General features: G+C 50.4%; 1 protein-coding gene across 5 annotated transcripts in view; it reads right to left on the bottom strand.

Annotated features, from left to right (window-relative positions):
* Nucleotides 1-421: 421 nt before the first annotated feature.
* Nucleotides 422-15,405, bottom strand: part of C2CD3 (C2 domain containing 3 centriole elongation regulator) — a 129,128-nt gene continuing 114,144 nt past the window's right edge. For 4 of the 5 annotated variants that reach the window (XM_036859728.1, XM_036859729.1, XM_036859730.1 and 1 more), the window contains one exon: nucleotides 422-4,033. In XM_036859728.1, the coding sequence (XP_036715623.1) occupies nucleotides 3,893-4,033 (141 nt within the window). In that variant the 3' untranslated portion in view covers nucleotides 422-3,892. The other variant, XM_036859731.1, reaches the window with a different exon arrangement.

Genomic DNA, 15,405 nt, shown 5'->3' with positions numbered 1-15,405 from the left:
GTGAGGGGCAGGGAGGTGAGGGGGAAGGTCGGAGTTCCAGATCTGCTTCAGCTCCCTTGACTTGGGGTTCTTTAAACTAGCCCTTTCCAGCTGATGAAAGAAGAACTCCCTCGGGTGATGAGGGTATATATGGGGTGGGGGGTTTGGACTTGTCACTTTTGAGAGTCCAAAGGTCAAGGCTTCCATGATAGGCTGGGCAGGGCTCTCCTGGGCCTCCTCTTAGTAATAGCAATGATGATAACTCACTTCTTGGTGCCTACTACGTGCTAGAAACTTTACATACATTATTTCTATCTCTTCACAACCCTTTGAGGTAGGTACAATTAGGAGTCTAAGGGTTTTTTTTTAAGAAAAGCTTTATTGAGATATAATTCCCATACCATATAATTTACCTATTTACCTGGTACAATTCAACGGTTTTTAGTGTATTCACAGTTATGCAACCATCAATCATCACAATCAATTTTAGAACACTTTCATTACCCTCCCCAATATCCCCATACACATCAACAGTGTCACTTCCTTTCTCCCCTCCCCACAACCCCGGGCAATCACTAATCTACTTTGTCTCTATAGATTTGCTGATTCTGAACATTTTGTATACATAGAATCACACAATATATGACCTTTTGTGACTGGCCTCTTTGACTTAGCACAATGTTTTCAAGTTCATCCATGTTGGAGCATGTGTCAGCACTTCATTCCTTTCTATGGCTGAGGATCCATGCATTTTGATGCTTAGGTTACAGAGGGGAAAACAGCCTTAGGGAGGGACAGTGACTCACCCAGGTCGCAGTATGTGGCAGGGCCTGACTTGCAGCCTGCAAACTGTCATGTACTTTGGACCACTGTTCTCTATGATATGACACTTGGGGGCTTCATCATGGACACCCCTGAAGCCAAAGGGCTCTGGGGAGGGTGTGAGTGGTGGGGCGGGAAGGGTCCCTCGCAGCAGCCGCTGAGGCCCCGTTGGTAGACACGGAGGGTAAGGGGTGGGCGAATCTGAACCTGGGATCCAGGTGACTGAGGAAAGAGGAGGGAGGGGCAGGGGGCAGGGGAGGAGAGAGGGAGAGAGGTGGGAAGGGAAGGGAGGTAACTGGGTGGGGCAGAGGAGCAGGCAGAGGCCACTTCTAGACTTGGGCGCAGAGCCATGGCCACGGTCACAAGTCCAGACACTCAAGTGCAAAGGTCCTCCTCCTTGGAGCAGGCCCTGCCCTAGTGTCAGCAGAACAGGCGGTTGGGTTAGTCCTATGAAGGGAAGGGGCTGCTAGGGCTGCTGAGTTGGGGGGAGCGTTCTGGAAGTAGGTTCTTGGCTCCACCTGAAAATGGCAGTCTGGAGGTGGTGGGTGAATTGCAGCCGGGAGGTGGGGAGGGGTAAATAGTAGGAACCCAAACAAGGGGGCAGTGGGCCCTGGTGAGACCCAGAAGGAGGGCAGCTTAGCTCACGTGGGCCTGGGAGCTCTTCGAGGGCAGGGCCAGGTCTGTCTGCTTTGGCTCCGTGTCCCCAGAATCCAGTCTGTGCTAGAAGTTCCAAAGCTGGCTGCCATGGGCTGAGATCAGCCAACCTCCGGGTGATCAGAAGCACCCATTTTCAGGGCTCTGTGGAGGGAGTGCTGAAAGGGAAGTAGGGAGACACTGGCTAGTTCTGTTGGTGGTGGTGGAACAAACATGTACCTCATGCCCTTACCTGGTGCTGCATGCTTGGCAGGGTGTTTCTCGTCTGAGCTGTTACCGCAAAATAGATCCAACTTCTGGGGAGAAGACACTGGTAAATAACACACTCTGTAAGTGTAGGGGGAGGTTTTCAGACCCTCAGAGTGCCTCTGTGTTATCAGAGGCCGCCCTCAGCCTGGGTAGGAGTCATGCATGTCCTTATCCTAACTCGACCCCATCAAGTTATTTACAGGAGCTGCAGCAGGATTGGGAAGGAATACTCTTCACCTGAGGCTTAACCCCTCAGGCCTGGGCCCCTAGGTTCTCTGTGGCCTCAAGGGAGGCAGAGACCTGGGCCTGGGCCTTGAAAGCTCCTGGCAGACAGGCAGCTGGCGAGCTGAGAGGGAGACACTGGGGAGGAGGTGAGCTGGCAGGCCGAAGGTTAGGGGGCCGAGACAAACAGATGAAGGGGGACATGCTGGTCTGAGTGCACTTGACCGATGAGGAGAGCACCCTGCATCACCCTCTACTCTCTGGGGCATGTCCTGCCTCAGTTAGTGGTGAGCCTGCCTATCTACTGACTTGCTCCGGGTCAGTGGGGGAGGAGTGGGTGGGGCTGACATTTCCTACACTTCCACGAAGTGCCAATTGCTGGCAAACCACTTTCACAAACGTCATCTCATTTAATCTTCTCAACAACCCAGTGAAGCTGGGCTTGTCATCTTGCTTTACAGATGAGGCAACAGAGGCTCAGATAGAGGCGCGCGCAGGCAAGCCGGAAGGGACCTATCAGGAAGTGGCAGAGCCGGACCCATCTTTGCTCTCTCCCCAGCTGGACCGTGGCCCTGCTGGTTCCTCCCTGGTCTCACCCCCAGACTTAGCTCTTCAAGGAAGCCTTCTCTGACTGCTCCAGCCCACATGGTTTCCTCCATGAACTCCCCGAATTCAAAGCACTTAACTGACTGTATCCTGGGCACAGAAGCCTTGTGACACGTCTGGAGGTGTCTTGTGTGATCTGCTTCCTAAGTACATGAACAGAGGCAAGTCACTTAACTTTGTTGAGCTTCAGTTTAACTATAAGACGGGAATCATAAGATGTGGGTTATAGAGTTGTTCTGAGGACTGATATGACCTGTGCTTGGGGGTGGAAAGCAGGGCCCTCCATGTAGTTCCCTCCCAACCTTCCCTCCCAGCCACTCTGCACATTTCTGCCCCCTTCTAGTGCTCCCCACAGGCCCTTTCTATGGTAGCTGCTTGAATGTTTGGAGTCTGACAGTCTAAGCCAGAGCTATGTACTCATCCCAGAGAGATGGGGCATTCTGAGCGGGCCTGTGCCATGAGCCCCATTACTGTGCTGATAGATTTGAGGTACCAGCAAAGGAAATACTAGGTGTCACCCTAATCTGGATCAACCTAATCTTTGGAGGAGTCAGAAGTCTCATGGTGACCGTGGACCACCCCCCCCCCGTTCCAGATGAGCTTCTCCAAGGGATTGTATGGTCGCAAAGCTTTCTCTCTGGCTGTTAGAGCACAAGCAAATTTCTGACACTGCAGTCCAGTGGCCAACCCGGGAAACACTTGTGCACAGAATACAAATACCAATATGATTTTATTCAAACACAGGCAGGAACAATGACCTTCAGAGCTGGGTAAAAACAATAAGTTAAAATCATGGTTAGAGTTTCAGACAATCAGATAAAAAGTTTGAAGGAGGTAATTTCCCCCTCCTCTCCTACTGATTATTTCAACACAGCATAAAAATAATTTTATCTGTAAAATACCCTTATTCCCAAGCAAATGAACTGGAGGTCGGCCCTAGGATTTCCCTGGCTATGCACGATGCACAAAATCTCCACCCACCCTCCCCAACCCTTAAGGCAAAAGGGCCTATCATATTCAGGCAGAGGGTAGGCTCGTGTCAGCAGGAGGCTCTGGTCAAGGACACTGGGAGGAGTTTCCCAGCCGAAAGATGCCCCCTTGGGTCCCTTGGTCAAAAGACGGGTGGGCCACTTGGGCACTGGAATCCACCATTTCTAGCCTTTGCCTCACCATCGGAGGAGGAAGCTGAAGTCCTGGCAGGTGGACACTGGGCTGGTCTGTGACGCTCCTCTAGTCTGGGCTGACTGGTGTCCAGGGACAAGGCTGGTGGTGGTTTCAGGGCTTTCATAGCCCTGAGGCAAGCCAGACAAAGCTGAGGGTGAGTGGGTGGGTGGTCCTTTCCTCAGTCTCTTGGGCTGCATTAGTCTTTCTGGGAGTATCGGGAAGAAAATATCCGTGCAATCCTGCGAGTTTCTTCCTCAGACAGGCTGGGAGGCAGCGAGTTAGGTCTGGGACGACAAGGCCTTTGGGACAGGGCTCCCCTGGTGGTCTCGCTCTTGCCCTGGAGAGGAAGAGGTCAGCTAGGTTAGCACTGCGCACATGGCACTGCCTAAAGATGACTTTGACTCTTCTCGTCTTTTGGTCCTTTGGCTAATACTGGATAGAGCTGACTGATTTACAAAGCACTTTACATACCTGAGTGTGTTTAACCCTCACCTCGACCCCACAGGTTGGTACATGGTTCCCATGTCATGGATGAGGAAACTACAGTTCAGGTGAAATAAACTCAAGGTCCCACAGCTCGGAGTAGCAGACCTAAGATGTAAACCCCTGTTCAGACTCCTTCTGTGCCTCTGGAGGAGGAGGGGCAGTCTCCTCCAGGACATCCCTTCTCTTGCTGCGTGTGTCTAGACAAGTCATTTGTCCTTGAAGTGTGACTGTCCCGCGTGTGACCCTGCCAGGGAGAAGATGCTGGTGAATAATACACTCTCCGTATGGCCCTGGGGAGTTCCTGGAGCTGCCAGGTGACATGAAGCACATACCCACAGCCCTGCTACCAAACATCTCCCTGTCTTGGGCTGACTGGGTATCACGAATTTCCCCTTTAAGGTGTGTGCATTTGGGTTATGACATCGTGGTCCTCTGGACTCCTCTATGACTCACCCATTTGCTCCTCCAACCCTTTTGTTTGCTTGTTTCTGTGCTTACTCTGTGCCAGGTTCCTGCCCTGAAGGAGCTCAAAGGATACAGGAAAGCCACCCCAGGCAGGTGGCTGACAAGCAAGGCCCCAGGGAGGAGATGGAGGCCTGGTAGAGGAAGAGGCAGTGCTGAAAGGACATGGGACTTGCCCCGACAGGCAACCTTGGCTGACTCCACAGCGTGCAGCCTGTCCCCAAATACTGAAGGCACACGCACCACTCCCTAGGCACCAAGAATCAGCTTGGTGGAGACCCTAGAGATTGAGACTACTTCCCTGCCCCTTAGTAATTCTGCTAATGGGAAACTGAGGCCCATTGCTTGTGGGAGTGGAGTTGCTTGTGGGATCAGTAATATTCAGTAATTCCTTCTTTCCTTCACTTCTTTAACCTTCTTACTGCCTACTGTGAGGGGGAGATAGAGGTGAACAGTTCTCGATCTCCATAGCTCAGAGGTAAGCTGGGGAGACAGAGAGAGCTATTCAAAGAATTAGAATAGCAGCCAGGAAGTGATAGGGGGAATGGAAGTCAGGCAACCTTGAGGGCCCCTGCCAATCTGGAATTCTAAATGCCGAGGGAGTGCATACAGCCTGACAAGCTCTCAGCACTGACAGCCCACAGGCAGGTTCTCTTTGCGGAGAACCAAGAGCAAAGTGGAGCTGGAGGCTGGACATGCCCAGCATAGGTGAGCACACACAGCTCCCCATCTTCCAGGCAGGCCTAGGCTAAAAGGGGAGAAAGGAAACCCACCCTGTGCTGGTGTTTGTAGTTCTTCCTTTCAAAACATGGGAGGCACCTGCAACCCATAATGCCTCAGGCTGGGGAGGCCAGCCACCCAGCCACTGCCTGAGGCCCTCTCCCTCCAGACTGGATGCTCCTGCAGGGCATGGCCTGACCCTGATGCTTGTGACTCCTACTGAGACAGGTCCAAGATGGGAGCTTGGTAGCTGATAGACCAGTGAATGGGTCAAGCCACGGTGACCAGAGGCTTAAATTAATTGGGGAGGAGACTGCCTCTTGTAGCAAATATCTCATTCAGTCATTCTTTCATTCATTCCAGAACCAGTGATTGCTCAAGCTAGAGGGGAGACGAATGCTGACCTACCCAGCAATCACAAAGAGGACGCTTAGAGCCCGGGAGCACAGAGAAAGAGCAATTCATGACAGCTGGGAAGGACAGGGCGGCTTCACGCAGAGGTGGGATCTGAGATGCACAGGGTTTCAGCAGAGCTGTGTGTGGGGTGAGGTCACTGCACTGGAGGGGCAGCACGAGGACAGGCCTGCACCTGCTAGCTGGGCTGACATCTGTGAACCAGCCACAGCCAGCCTCCCAGTACCCACACCTGGGCCCAGCAACCTAGGGGGCCTTATCTGCATGGCCCAGGCCCAGGGACAGGACGGGGTTTGGCTCTGTGTACTGGGCAGGGCAGAGCTGTGGAAGGTCAGCAGCATGTGGCTTTTGTTCACCTCAAAAGGGTCTAAAAAACATCTTGACTAGTAGTAAAGTCTCTTTCTTCGTCAGGGTTGCTATCCCGAGACGTACAGCCTTGGCGGGGCTGGGCAGAGGTGTAGCTGCCCACAGCAGGGACACCTCTGAAAATACTCTCATGCTCCTGCTGGAGCTCTGGGGGCACCAGCAAACTGTCACCGTAGCTTATGGTTTGAGGAGCCTCGGCCTTCCTGGGGAGGCAGGAGGAGCCCACATGGAAGCAGGACCATTAGACTGAGGGGCTGCAGGGGCCTTGGAGTCTGGACAGTGGGTGTCACACGTGGGGTGAAGTCCCTGGAAGGGTACTTTCAAGAAGATGGACTTGAAACAACATGAAGGTGGAATCTGGACAAAGAATATGAGAGAGCCCCCTTGGACTTTCCAATGATCTGGGGGCGTGGGGCTGACCACTGTCCTGGGGTGAAGGACAGAACAGGCTTTACTGTGGTCTGGGTGTTAAGCCTGGCAGTACATGAGGGGCTCTGATTGTCCCATTAAATCCATCCAGCTCTCCCATTAACTTCTCCCACTTCCAAATATGGGGACCTACTCTTTTCTGGGCACCTGGACACCCAGGCTTCTTGGCCTATTGTTTGAGACAGACGTCTCAAAGGAGCCTTCAATGTCAAAGGTAGAACTCCACCAGAGAGAAAATAAAGCATCAGGGGAGGAGTAAGGAGCAGTGGTGGCAGGAAAATATGGGGCTTCCAGGGGTTCCTCAAACCAAGAGGCTAACCCTGGTGGGGGAGTTGGTTCTAGTCCTGGCTCTACCACTTCTTAGCCAAGTGGCTTTGGGCAAGTCACTTCCTCTCTGGGCCTTGGTTTCCTCATCTGAAAACAGATCAGGATGAGCAGATAATACAAGAGGAGGTGCCCTGTAACCCAGGGACTTTTCCCGGCCCGTGGCTCCCTCTTTGGCCAGCTCCCTGTGATAGCATCTTCTCCAAACGCTCTCTCAGGAGGCTCCAGCCCTCTTCTTTGGGCTCGAAATGTGAGCTGATTCAAGCCACTGTGTTCTGGGTTCCCTCCATCCACTCCCCAGATGGATATCCCTACATAGGGCACATGTTTCCAGGAGGGTGGCAGGTGCAGGTACCCCCATTTACCCCTGCTTCTGGGTGTCCCTGGGACTTTCTCAGAGGGGAGGCAGTGGGGTGGAGTGGAAGGAACACTGGTCTGTGGCCCAGCCCAACTGCCCCACTTGCTTGAGGCCAAGACACTTTGTCTCTCTGGGTCTCAGTATCTTCATTACCAAGTGGAGCTGAGAACTTGTTTGCCTCCTTGCCCCAGGTCTACCGTGAAGCTGAAATACAATTCAGATGTGACCAAGGCTCTGGCCAGATACAAAAGCACAGGGGCTAAATAAGCTGGAGACACCAGCTGCGGAGAGCAAAATGAAGCCCTGCTGTTCTGAGACCTCACTTCAGCTGGAGTAGAAGTGGGGTACAGCACCCCCAAAGGCATGCCCAGGGCTAGGCCAGGACTGGCCATGCTCTCCCCCTACCATTGCCCCCCACCCAATGAACCCCTGGGCCAGGCATCAGGACTGAAGTTTTTTTTTTCCAGAGCAGATCCCTTACATGACATAAACACTGCCTCAGGGGCTGGAAGCAAAACTTTCCAAAGAGCTGAAAACAGAAAGTAAACAGCCGGCGGGCTCTGGCTGGCTAGGATAGGGCTGCCAGCAGACTGCTGCTTCAGAGGTGAGTGAGGCTCGGTAGAGCCACCTGCCTTGTTCAACTTTCACCTCCTTGGCTGCTGCCTTCCCCTGTGGTGGCTCCCAGAGTCCTCTCCAAAGGCTGGGACTAGGACTTCCTTGTGCTAAAGAGAGTAGCAAACTCAGCAGCTGCAACTAGGAGCAAGGGGGAAGCGAGGATAAGACACGCAGACCAGGGGCCCAGCCTTGGGAGGCAAATCCTAAATCTGACCACCTAGCCCAGCCGCAGTGTGGCTGGGCTCCACGCTCTGAGCTCACCCTCCATTCCTGCCTTAGAGTTCTGGTCATGTGGTTCTCACTACCTACACGCTGCCTCTGTTCCTCCCCACCCCCCGATGCCTCCCTTTCCTTCCTCCGAGAAGCCTTCCCTGACAACCGGCCTATTCCACAGGGCCTGGGTCACCCCCTCAGCCCGGGTCTCAGTCTCCCAATCTACACCGTGGAGACGCCAGACTAGATCAAGGCTCTTCAACCTTCTGAACCCACTCCCTGCCAGTGAGAGGGAAGGGTTAAAGTGACACTCTTGGAACTCCTGGCTCCTCCCAGACTCTGGCCTCAGCGCTCAGGCAACTTGAGCCTAGCACCTGCCCAGCAGACCCGTAGGCCCTTTCCCTCGCGGTGCCGGCCAAACTGCATCTGGGCCAAGGTGGGCACCAGCCAGTTCTGGCTGCTTCCCCTGACTTCTGTACACCCTTGGCCAGAGAGCTCATCTCCTCAGAGCTTTGTGTGGCCTTAATCAGAAGCTCTTTGACCTTTGGGACTCCTCCTGGGGCTCTGCGGAGGGCTAGGGACTTGGTAGCTAAAAGAGGTGAGGTAATAGGTCAGGGCTTCTTGCCCCAAGATGGGCAGCTCAGCCATCAGGCCTGGACCACAGGCTGAGAAGAGGACACCAGGCTCAGGAACTTCTCTTGGACTCCAACCATCTGGTCTGGTGATTTTGTGGAGGACTGGGTTCCTCTACCAAGACTGTGTTTCTCTTAGATGGCTCTGGGCTTGGGGAAGGGAAACCAAGGGACAGAAGAATTCTTTGGGCTCCTCAGAGAAAAGCAGCAGCCTCAGGACTCAAAGGCAGGCAGGCCACGGACTTCTGAGGCTAGGGCTCTACCATCCTTAGGTGTGGGCAGTGGGTCATCCTGGGCCTCTAACTCAGGGTCTGAACTGAGCACACAATCAACTGCTAGGGCCCTGAGCAATGCCCTCCATCCTTCTGGGGCTGCCCTGTGGGGTCTAACTTCCTGGCTCCCTGCGGCTCCCTGCGCCTGGTGCTAAGCTTTTGATGATGTCCCTATCCCTTAGCATTTTTTTCCTACTAGTCCCCCCAGAGTGTAACAGCACAAGAGGGGAAGTTGTCTCAATAATAATGATGATAAAAATAACAATAGTTAACATTCATATAGTTCCTACTATGTCATGTGCTAAAAACTGCTCTAAGCACTTAACATCTTACTCAGTTAACCCTACACAAGCTCTAGGAGGCAGGTACTGTTTCACACATTTTTCAGATAAAGGAACTGAAGCACAGAAAAGGTAGGTAACTTGCACCAGGTTACACAGCCCGAAAGTGGCAAAACTGAGCTCTGAACTTAGGCTGTCTGGATTCAGAGGCCATGTGCCTAACTGCTATACAAAACTGCCTGGTAGGAGAGAAGAGGGACGTATAGCCACAAATTAAGTCCGTGTTGCCTCCTCAGACGGCCAGCAGCAGAGCCAGGGCAAGAAACCAGGTTTGGGCTTCCCTGGTGGTGCAGTGGTTAAGAATCCGCCTGCCAATGCAGGGGACACAGGTTCGAGCCCTGGTCCGGGAAGATCCCCACATGCCGCCGAGCAACTAAGCCCGTGCGCCACAACTACTGAGCCTGCGTGCCACAACTACTGAAGCCCGCGCGCTTAGAGCCCGTGCTCTGCAATGAGAGAAGCCACTGCAATGAGAAGCCCACGCACCGCAACGAGAGTGGTCCCCGCTCGCCGCAACTAGAGAAAGCCCGCGCGCAGCAACGAAGACCCAACGCAGCCATAAATAAATTAAAAAAAGGGCTTCCCTGGTGGCGCAGTGGTTGGGAGTCTGCCTGCCAATGCAGGGGACATGGGTTCGAGCCCTGGTCTGGGAGGATCCCACATGCCGCGGAGCAACTGGGCCCGTGAGCCACAATTACTGAGCCTGCGCGTCTGGAGCCTGTGCTCCGCAACAAGAGAGGCCGCGATAGTGAGAGGCCCGCGCACCGCGATGAAGAGTGGCCCCCCACTTGCCACAACTAGAGAAAGCCCTCGCACAGAAACGAAGACCCAACACAGCCATAAATAAATAAAAATAAATTAAAAATTAAAAAAAAAAAAAAAAAAAAAAAAAAAAGAAACCAGGTTTGCTGACTCAGCTCCCCAGCTTCCTGGAGTGCCTCGATCCCGATGATGTCTGAAACACTGTGGTCTGGCCAAGTGGAGGTGAGAACTCTAAGGTGGGGGGGTTGGACAACTCAAGGCTTTCAAGGGGACACTCGTGCCTGGCCTTGTTGCCGACCTCCTGCCTCCTACACGCACACCTCATGAACAGTAGCATCTGGCCCCAGGCCTGTGGTTAGTCCAGGAGCTCAGATGACAGGTGGATTCTTGCTCTTTACTTCTGATTCCTATCCTGACTGCTTTGGTCCAGGCTGATCTCTCCCCAGCTCTGACCTCCTCTCTAGTACATACTGTTTGTACTTCCCAGTTACCAGATTCTGTTAATTCTCTGAGAGGTTTCTTTTCTCCAAATCCACAGCCTTCAAAGCCTTTCCTTCATCTTTGCTGAATTCTACTCATGCCACCCTACATGGCTCTGTCTTCCTTTCCCTGTACGCATTCTCTTTGTTTTGTTTTACTTAAGTACTAATATAGGCTAATGTCATTTGAGAAAGTTAGTGAGTGGTTTGGTGGCCAGTGCCTCTCAAGGAACTGTGACCTCCCTGAAGAGCGTCCATGGCACCACGTCTAGCACTTTAAGCACGACGGACGCTTGGTGGAGTTGGTGGAACTTACATATAAAGCTTAGTCCCCTGGGGAACTGTGAGCTTTGGCGGGGGAAGGGACCACAGCTCCTTCTCTGTCTACTTCTGCACCTAGCTCAGGACTATGGCTTTGTAACTTGCTGAAAGATGTACATTTCAAGTTTGAGGCCCAAACTACTTTCCTACTCTTTGGTCTGCCTGTCCTCAGACCCACCTCGGGCTCTCCTAGTCATCGATGGTAAGTTACTGGAGGGTTCTGAGTGGAGAAGTCACATGATTTATTCGATGATTTACTTAACATCTTAAAAACTTAACAGGATACTGTATGGGGAATGGGGGCAAGGGTAGAAGCAGAAAGGCAAGTTAGGAGGCTCCTGCAACAATCTAGGCGAGAGATAATGACAGTTTAGACCAGGTAATGGTGGGAGTGGTGAGCAGTGGATGGAACTGAATTTAGAGGTAGAGCTGCCAGAATTTCCTGGTGGATTGGAAATCAAGGCATCAGAGAGGATTCCAAGGGTTTTGGTAGGAACAACTAAACTAGAAGGATAGAATATCTATTAACTGAGATGGGGAAGACCAAGGAACAGATCTGAGGAATAAAATCTGGAGTTGAGTTTGGATATATTGAGTAGGCAGCTGGACATACGAGCCTAGAGTTAGAGGAGAGGTCTGGGCTAAGATAATCATTATGAGTCTTCGGCATATAGAGGGGATTTAAAGCCTTGAGATCAGACAGGATCATCTAGAAAGTAAGTGTAAATAGAGAAGTCTAAAGACCACACACTCGTCACCCCTATTAACAAGTAGGGGAAATGAAGGAGAACCAGCAAAGGAGGCTGAGCAGGAGCTGCCAACAAGGGAAGAGGAGAACCAAGAAGCACTGATGCCTTAGAAACAAGTGAAGAAAATGTTTAAAGGAGAGAGATCAACTGTGTCACATGCCATGGAGAGATCAAAGAAACGGGGCACTCAGATTTAATAACTGGTTTAGGAATATGGAGGGTTTTTTTGGATTTTGACAACCTTGAAGAGTCCCTCCCTCCTCCGGTGGTAGAGTGGGGTAAGAGTCGGATTACAGTGGCCAATCACACTGGCTGCAGTATGGAGACGCATGGTGGTGGGAAAGTGTGGCTGTGAGTAAGAGTAGTTAGAAACAGCTATGGGGGAGACGACTGGGGCTAGATACTGAAATGGTGAGAAGTGAGTGGATTCAAAGATATTTAGGGGACAGAATTCACAGGCCTTGGTGATGGTGGGTTGTGGGGGATAAAGGCGTAGGAGGAGGGGAAGACGACACACATGCTCTGGCAGGAGTAACTACATGACCGTGGTCGTGTTTACTGAGATAAGGAATGCCGGCGGTAGAGGGGGTGTGCAAAGGAAGATGACAAGCTCAAGCTTTGGATGTGCTGAATTGTTTGTAACATCAAGTAAAAGACTTCTAGGATGTAGCTGGATCCACGTGTGTCTGCAGCATGGCAGAGAAGTCTGGACTGAAGATAAGGATTTGAGAGTCATCAAACTGTAATAATAACTGAAATAATTGAAGTGGTTGAAATTTTCCCAAAGAAGCATCTACAAGAGCAGAAGACTTAAGTCTGGGGAAAACAACATGTACATTAGTGCTGTCTCATCCTCTACCTCCCCTTTTAGAGAAGTTGATAAAACTAGTTTGCCCCTGGAAGCTAAGCAAACAGAATCAGAAGTAACTATAAATAAAATCAGGGAGCTGTCCCATTGAAGAGTTACTTTATCACAAAGAGGAAAGAGAAAGCAGAGGCAGCAGAACCTGACTGATTCATAAGGAATTTCAAATGTGCCACTGGATGGCTGTTCGATGGTCCTGCTAGACCCGCCATCCTCCTCCCTCCTTTGCTTCTTGAAGAGGTGACAACCAGAAGATGAAACAGTCATGAGGAAGGGGGGCTGAGAGCTGGCCTCTATTCCCTATCTGTGTGACACCTGGTGCTCTTCAGTGCAACCATGCTTTGAGGCCTGATAACCCCATCTGACAGATGACACAGACTCAGAAAAATCAGAAGACTTGACGAAGGTCACACAGAGAACTGTATCCACTATACTGTGGGGAAAAGAGGGGAAAACGCCTGTTTCACAAATGCTAGAAATAGAGACTGTCTGGGAGGTTCCTGGGTTCAGGTGCATTTTTTCAGTGTGGTTGAAGGATTAGGCCTTCCCTTAGATCTTGTGGTGAAGCCAGGTGAGCTAAGTATAGCTGTCCCAGGACACTGGTTGAGAAGAGTCAGCCTCTCAAAATGCTCCTCTTCAGCCTTCAGAGCCTTAGGAAGAGGCAAAATAGATGGAATCCTCAAGTTGGGGGTACAGGACAAGGCTCCTACCCTCCCCTGCTCACCTCTCACTTTGAGCTGTTGACTGTGCCTGAAACATAACCAAAAATAGAAGACAGAAGAGAAAACAGGGACTTCCCTGCCAGTCCAGTGGTTAGGACTCTGTGCTTCCAATGCCGGGGGCATGGGTTCGATCCCTGGTCGGGCAACTAGGATATCGAATGCCAAATGGCATGGCCAAAATAAATAAATAAATAAATGGACATAAGAGAAAATAGAAGCTTCCATCAAATGGGAAACTCTATCACCAAATCTAATCCTATCTGCTTTAGCACCCATCTTCTCTGTCTGCCTGTATGCTTGTATGCTACAGGGTGAGTTTTCTTCTTCTTCTCAACAGGCTAATATCTCCACATGTGCTCTGGATCCAGGGACTAGTCTTTCTATTCTCTCCCTCTCCTGCATCTTCCCCTTCTTCTTTTCTCTACTGGTCACTGCACTGCTGTACAGAAAAAGCTGAAGCCTTTCCCATATAAAAAAAACAAAACAAAAAACCAAAAAATCTTACCTTATCTCAGATGCTACCCCACCCGCTATCCTATACTTCTGATCCATATTCACAGCCAAATCTATGGAAGGACTTGGTGTCTCCATTTTGTCACCATTCAATCATTCTTAAAATTTAAATTACATACGATTTTGTGATTTCATGATGTAATATACCAAAGAATACTAACATATTTAAATTATGAAGCATGATAAAAATGAACATCAATAAACCCACAACCCAACCTAAGAACTAAAACATTGTTAATACTGTTGAATAGACCTATGTGCTCTTCCTCCCCCATCCTATTCCCTGCCTCTGCAACTATGAACATTGTAGTCAAACTCTTGAAAACCAAAGAAAAAAATCTTAAAAGTAGCCAAAGAACAAAGGTCACATAACATTCGGGGCAAGAGCAATAAGAATGATAGCTGCTTCTCATCAGAAACAATGGAGGTCAGTAGAATGTGGAGTGATAGTTCTAAAATGCTAAAACAGGTAATACCCTGGCGGTCCAGTAGTTAGGATGCGGAGCTTTCATTGCTGAGGGCCAGGTTTCAATCCCTAATCGGGGAACTAAGATCCCACAAGCTGCGTGGCGCGCCCAAAATTAAAAATAAATGAATGAATGAATAAATAAAATGCTAAAACAAACACAATTCAAGTTAGAATTCTATATCCAGTGAAAAAACATCTTTGAAAAATGAAGGCAAAATACATTTCAGCCAATTGAAGCTGAGAGCATCAGTTCCCAGTAGGTCTGCACTACATGAAATTCTAAAGGAAGTTCTTCATGCTGAAGGGAAATGGTAATAAACTGAGACCAGGGTGTGAAGAAGGAATGAAGCCAAGAGCATAAGTTGCAGAAAACATGCTGCTACAAACACATCAAGTAGTGAGAAAGGCTCATCACCAGTGAGGACGATGAACACCCTGATGTTTCCTGGATCGTGGGACTTTCAATGCTGAAAATGAGACAGCTCTGGGTGAACTGTGATGACTGGCTACCCTAACTAGGACCCAGAATAAGGTCCCAAGGAGGGAGGTGTTCCTGAGAGCAGCAGACAAACAATGGAGTTTTGCTATGGGCAAGAAAGAAAAAAGGCTACAAAGTGTATGAGACTTTATCTTCTCAAAACTAGACTTGCCCTTTAACTGAAGTAAACATTACTACATCCCTCTCCCACCCTTTGTATCTTATGTTTAATAGATCAAAGATAATAAGTCCCCCCAGAAGCTGGCACATCAAGAAGGCAGAAACACAAAAGCAGGAACAGCACAAAAGCAGGAACAGCAGTTCCGTTTGGCAGTTGAGAGCTGACAGCTTGGACACAGTGACTCACAGACCTCCCTTCCTACAAGGCACATCTCACTCACATTTCACCCACTTGGCTGGGAGGGGAAGAGGGAAAGGAAACTAACAGTGTCTGCTTTTTTTCTCTAGGGTAATTCTTGTCGTCCTCTTATTAGGTAAGAATTCTATTAGCCTGATGTTACTTTAAAAAAAAACCAAGACTGAGAAAGGTCAAGTCACTTGCCCAAGATCACTTAGCCACGTAGCAGATTCAGTATTTCATGTCATAGATGTCTTGTTCAAAAGCTTGTGCTTGGTGCTGGACACAGCCCTACTACCCTAGCATAAGTGCTGACGTGAATACATGGGGCATGCAAGGGAAGATGCAGAGCAGGAGATGA

Source organism: Balaenoptera musculus, chromosome 8 (genome assembly GCF_009873245.2).
Source record: "Balaenoptera musculus isolate JJ_BM4_2016_0621 chromosome 8, mBalMus1.pri.v3, whole genome shotgun sequence".
In the NCBI taxonomy this organism is placed as follows: Eukaryota; Metazoa; Chordata; class Mammalia; order Artiodactyla; family Balaenopteridae; genus Balaenoptera; species Balaenoptera musculus.
Note: the sequence above shows the minus strand (reverse complement) of the source record. Positions and strands in the feature narration are given on the sequence as shown.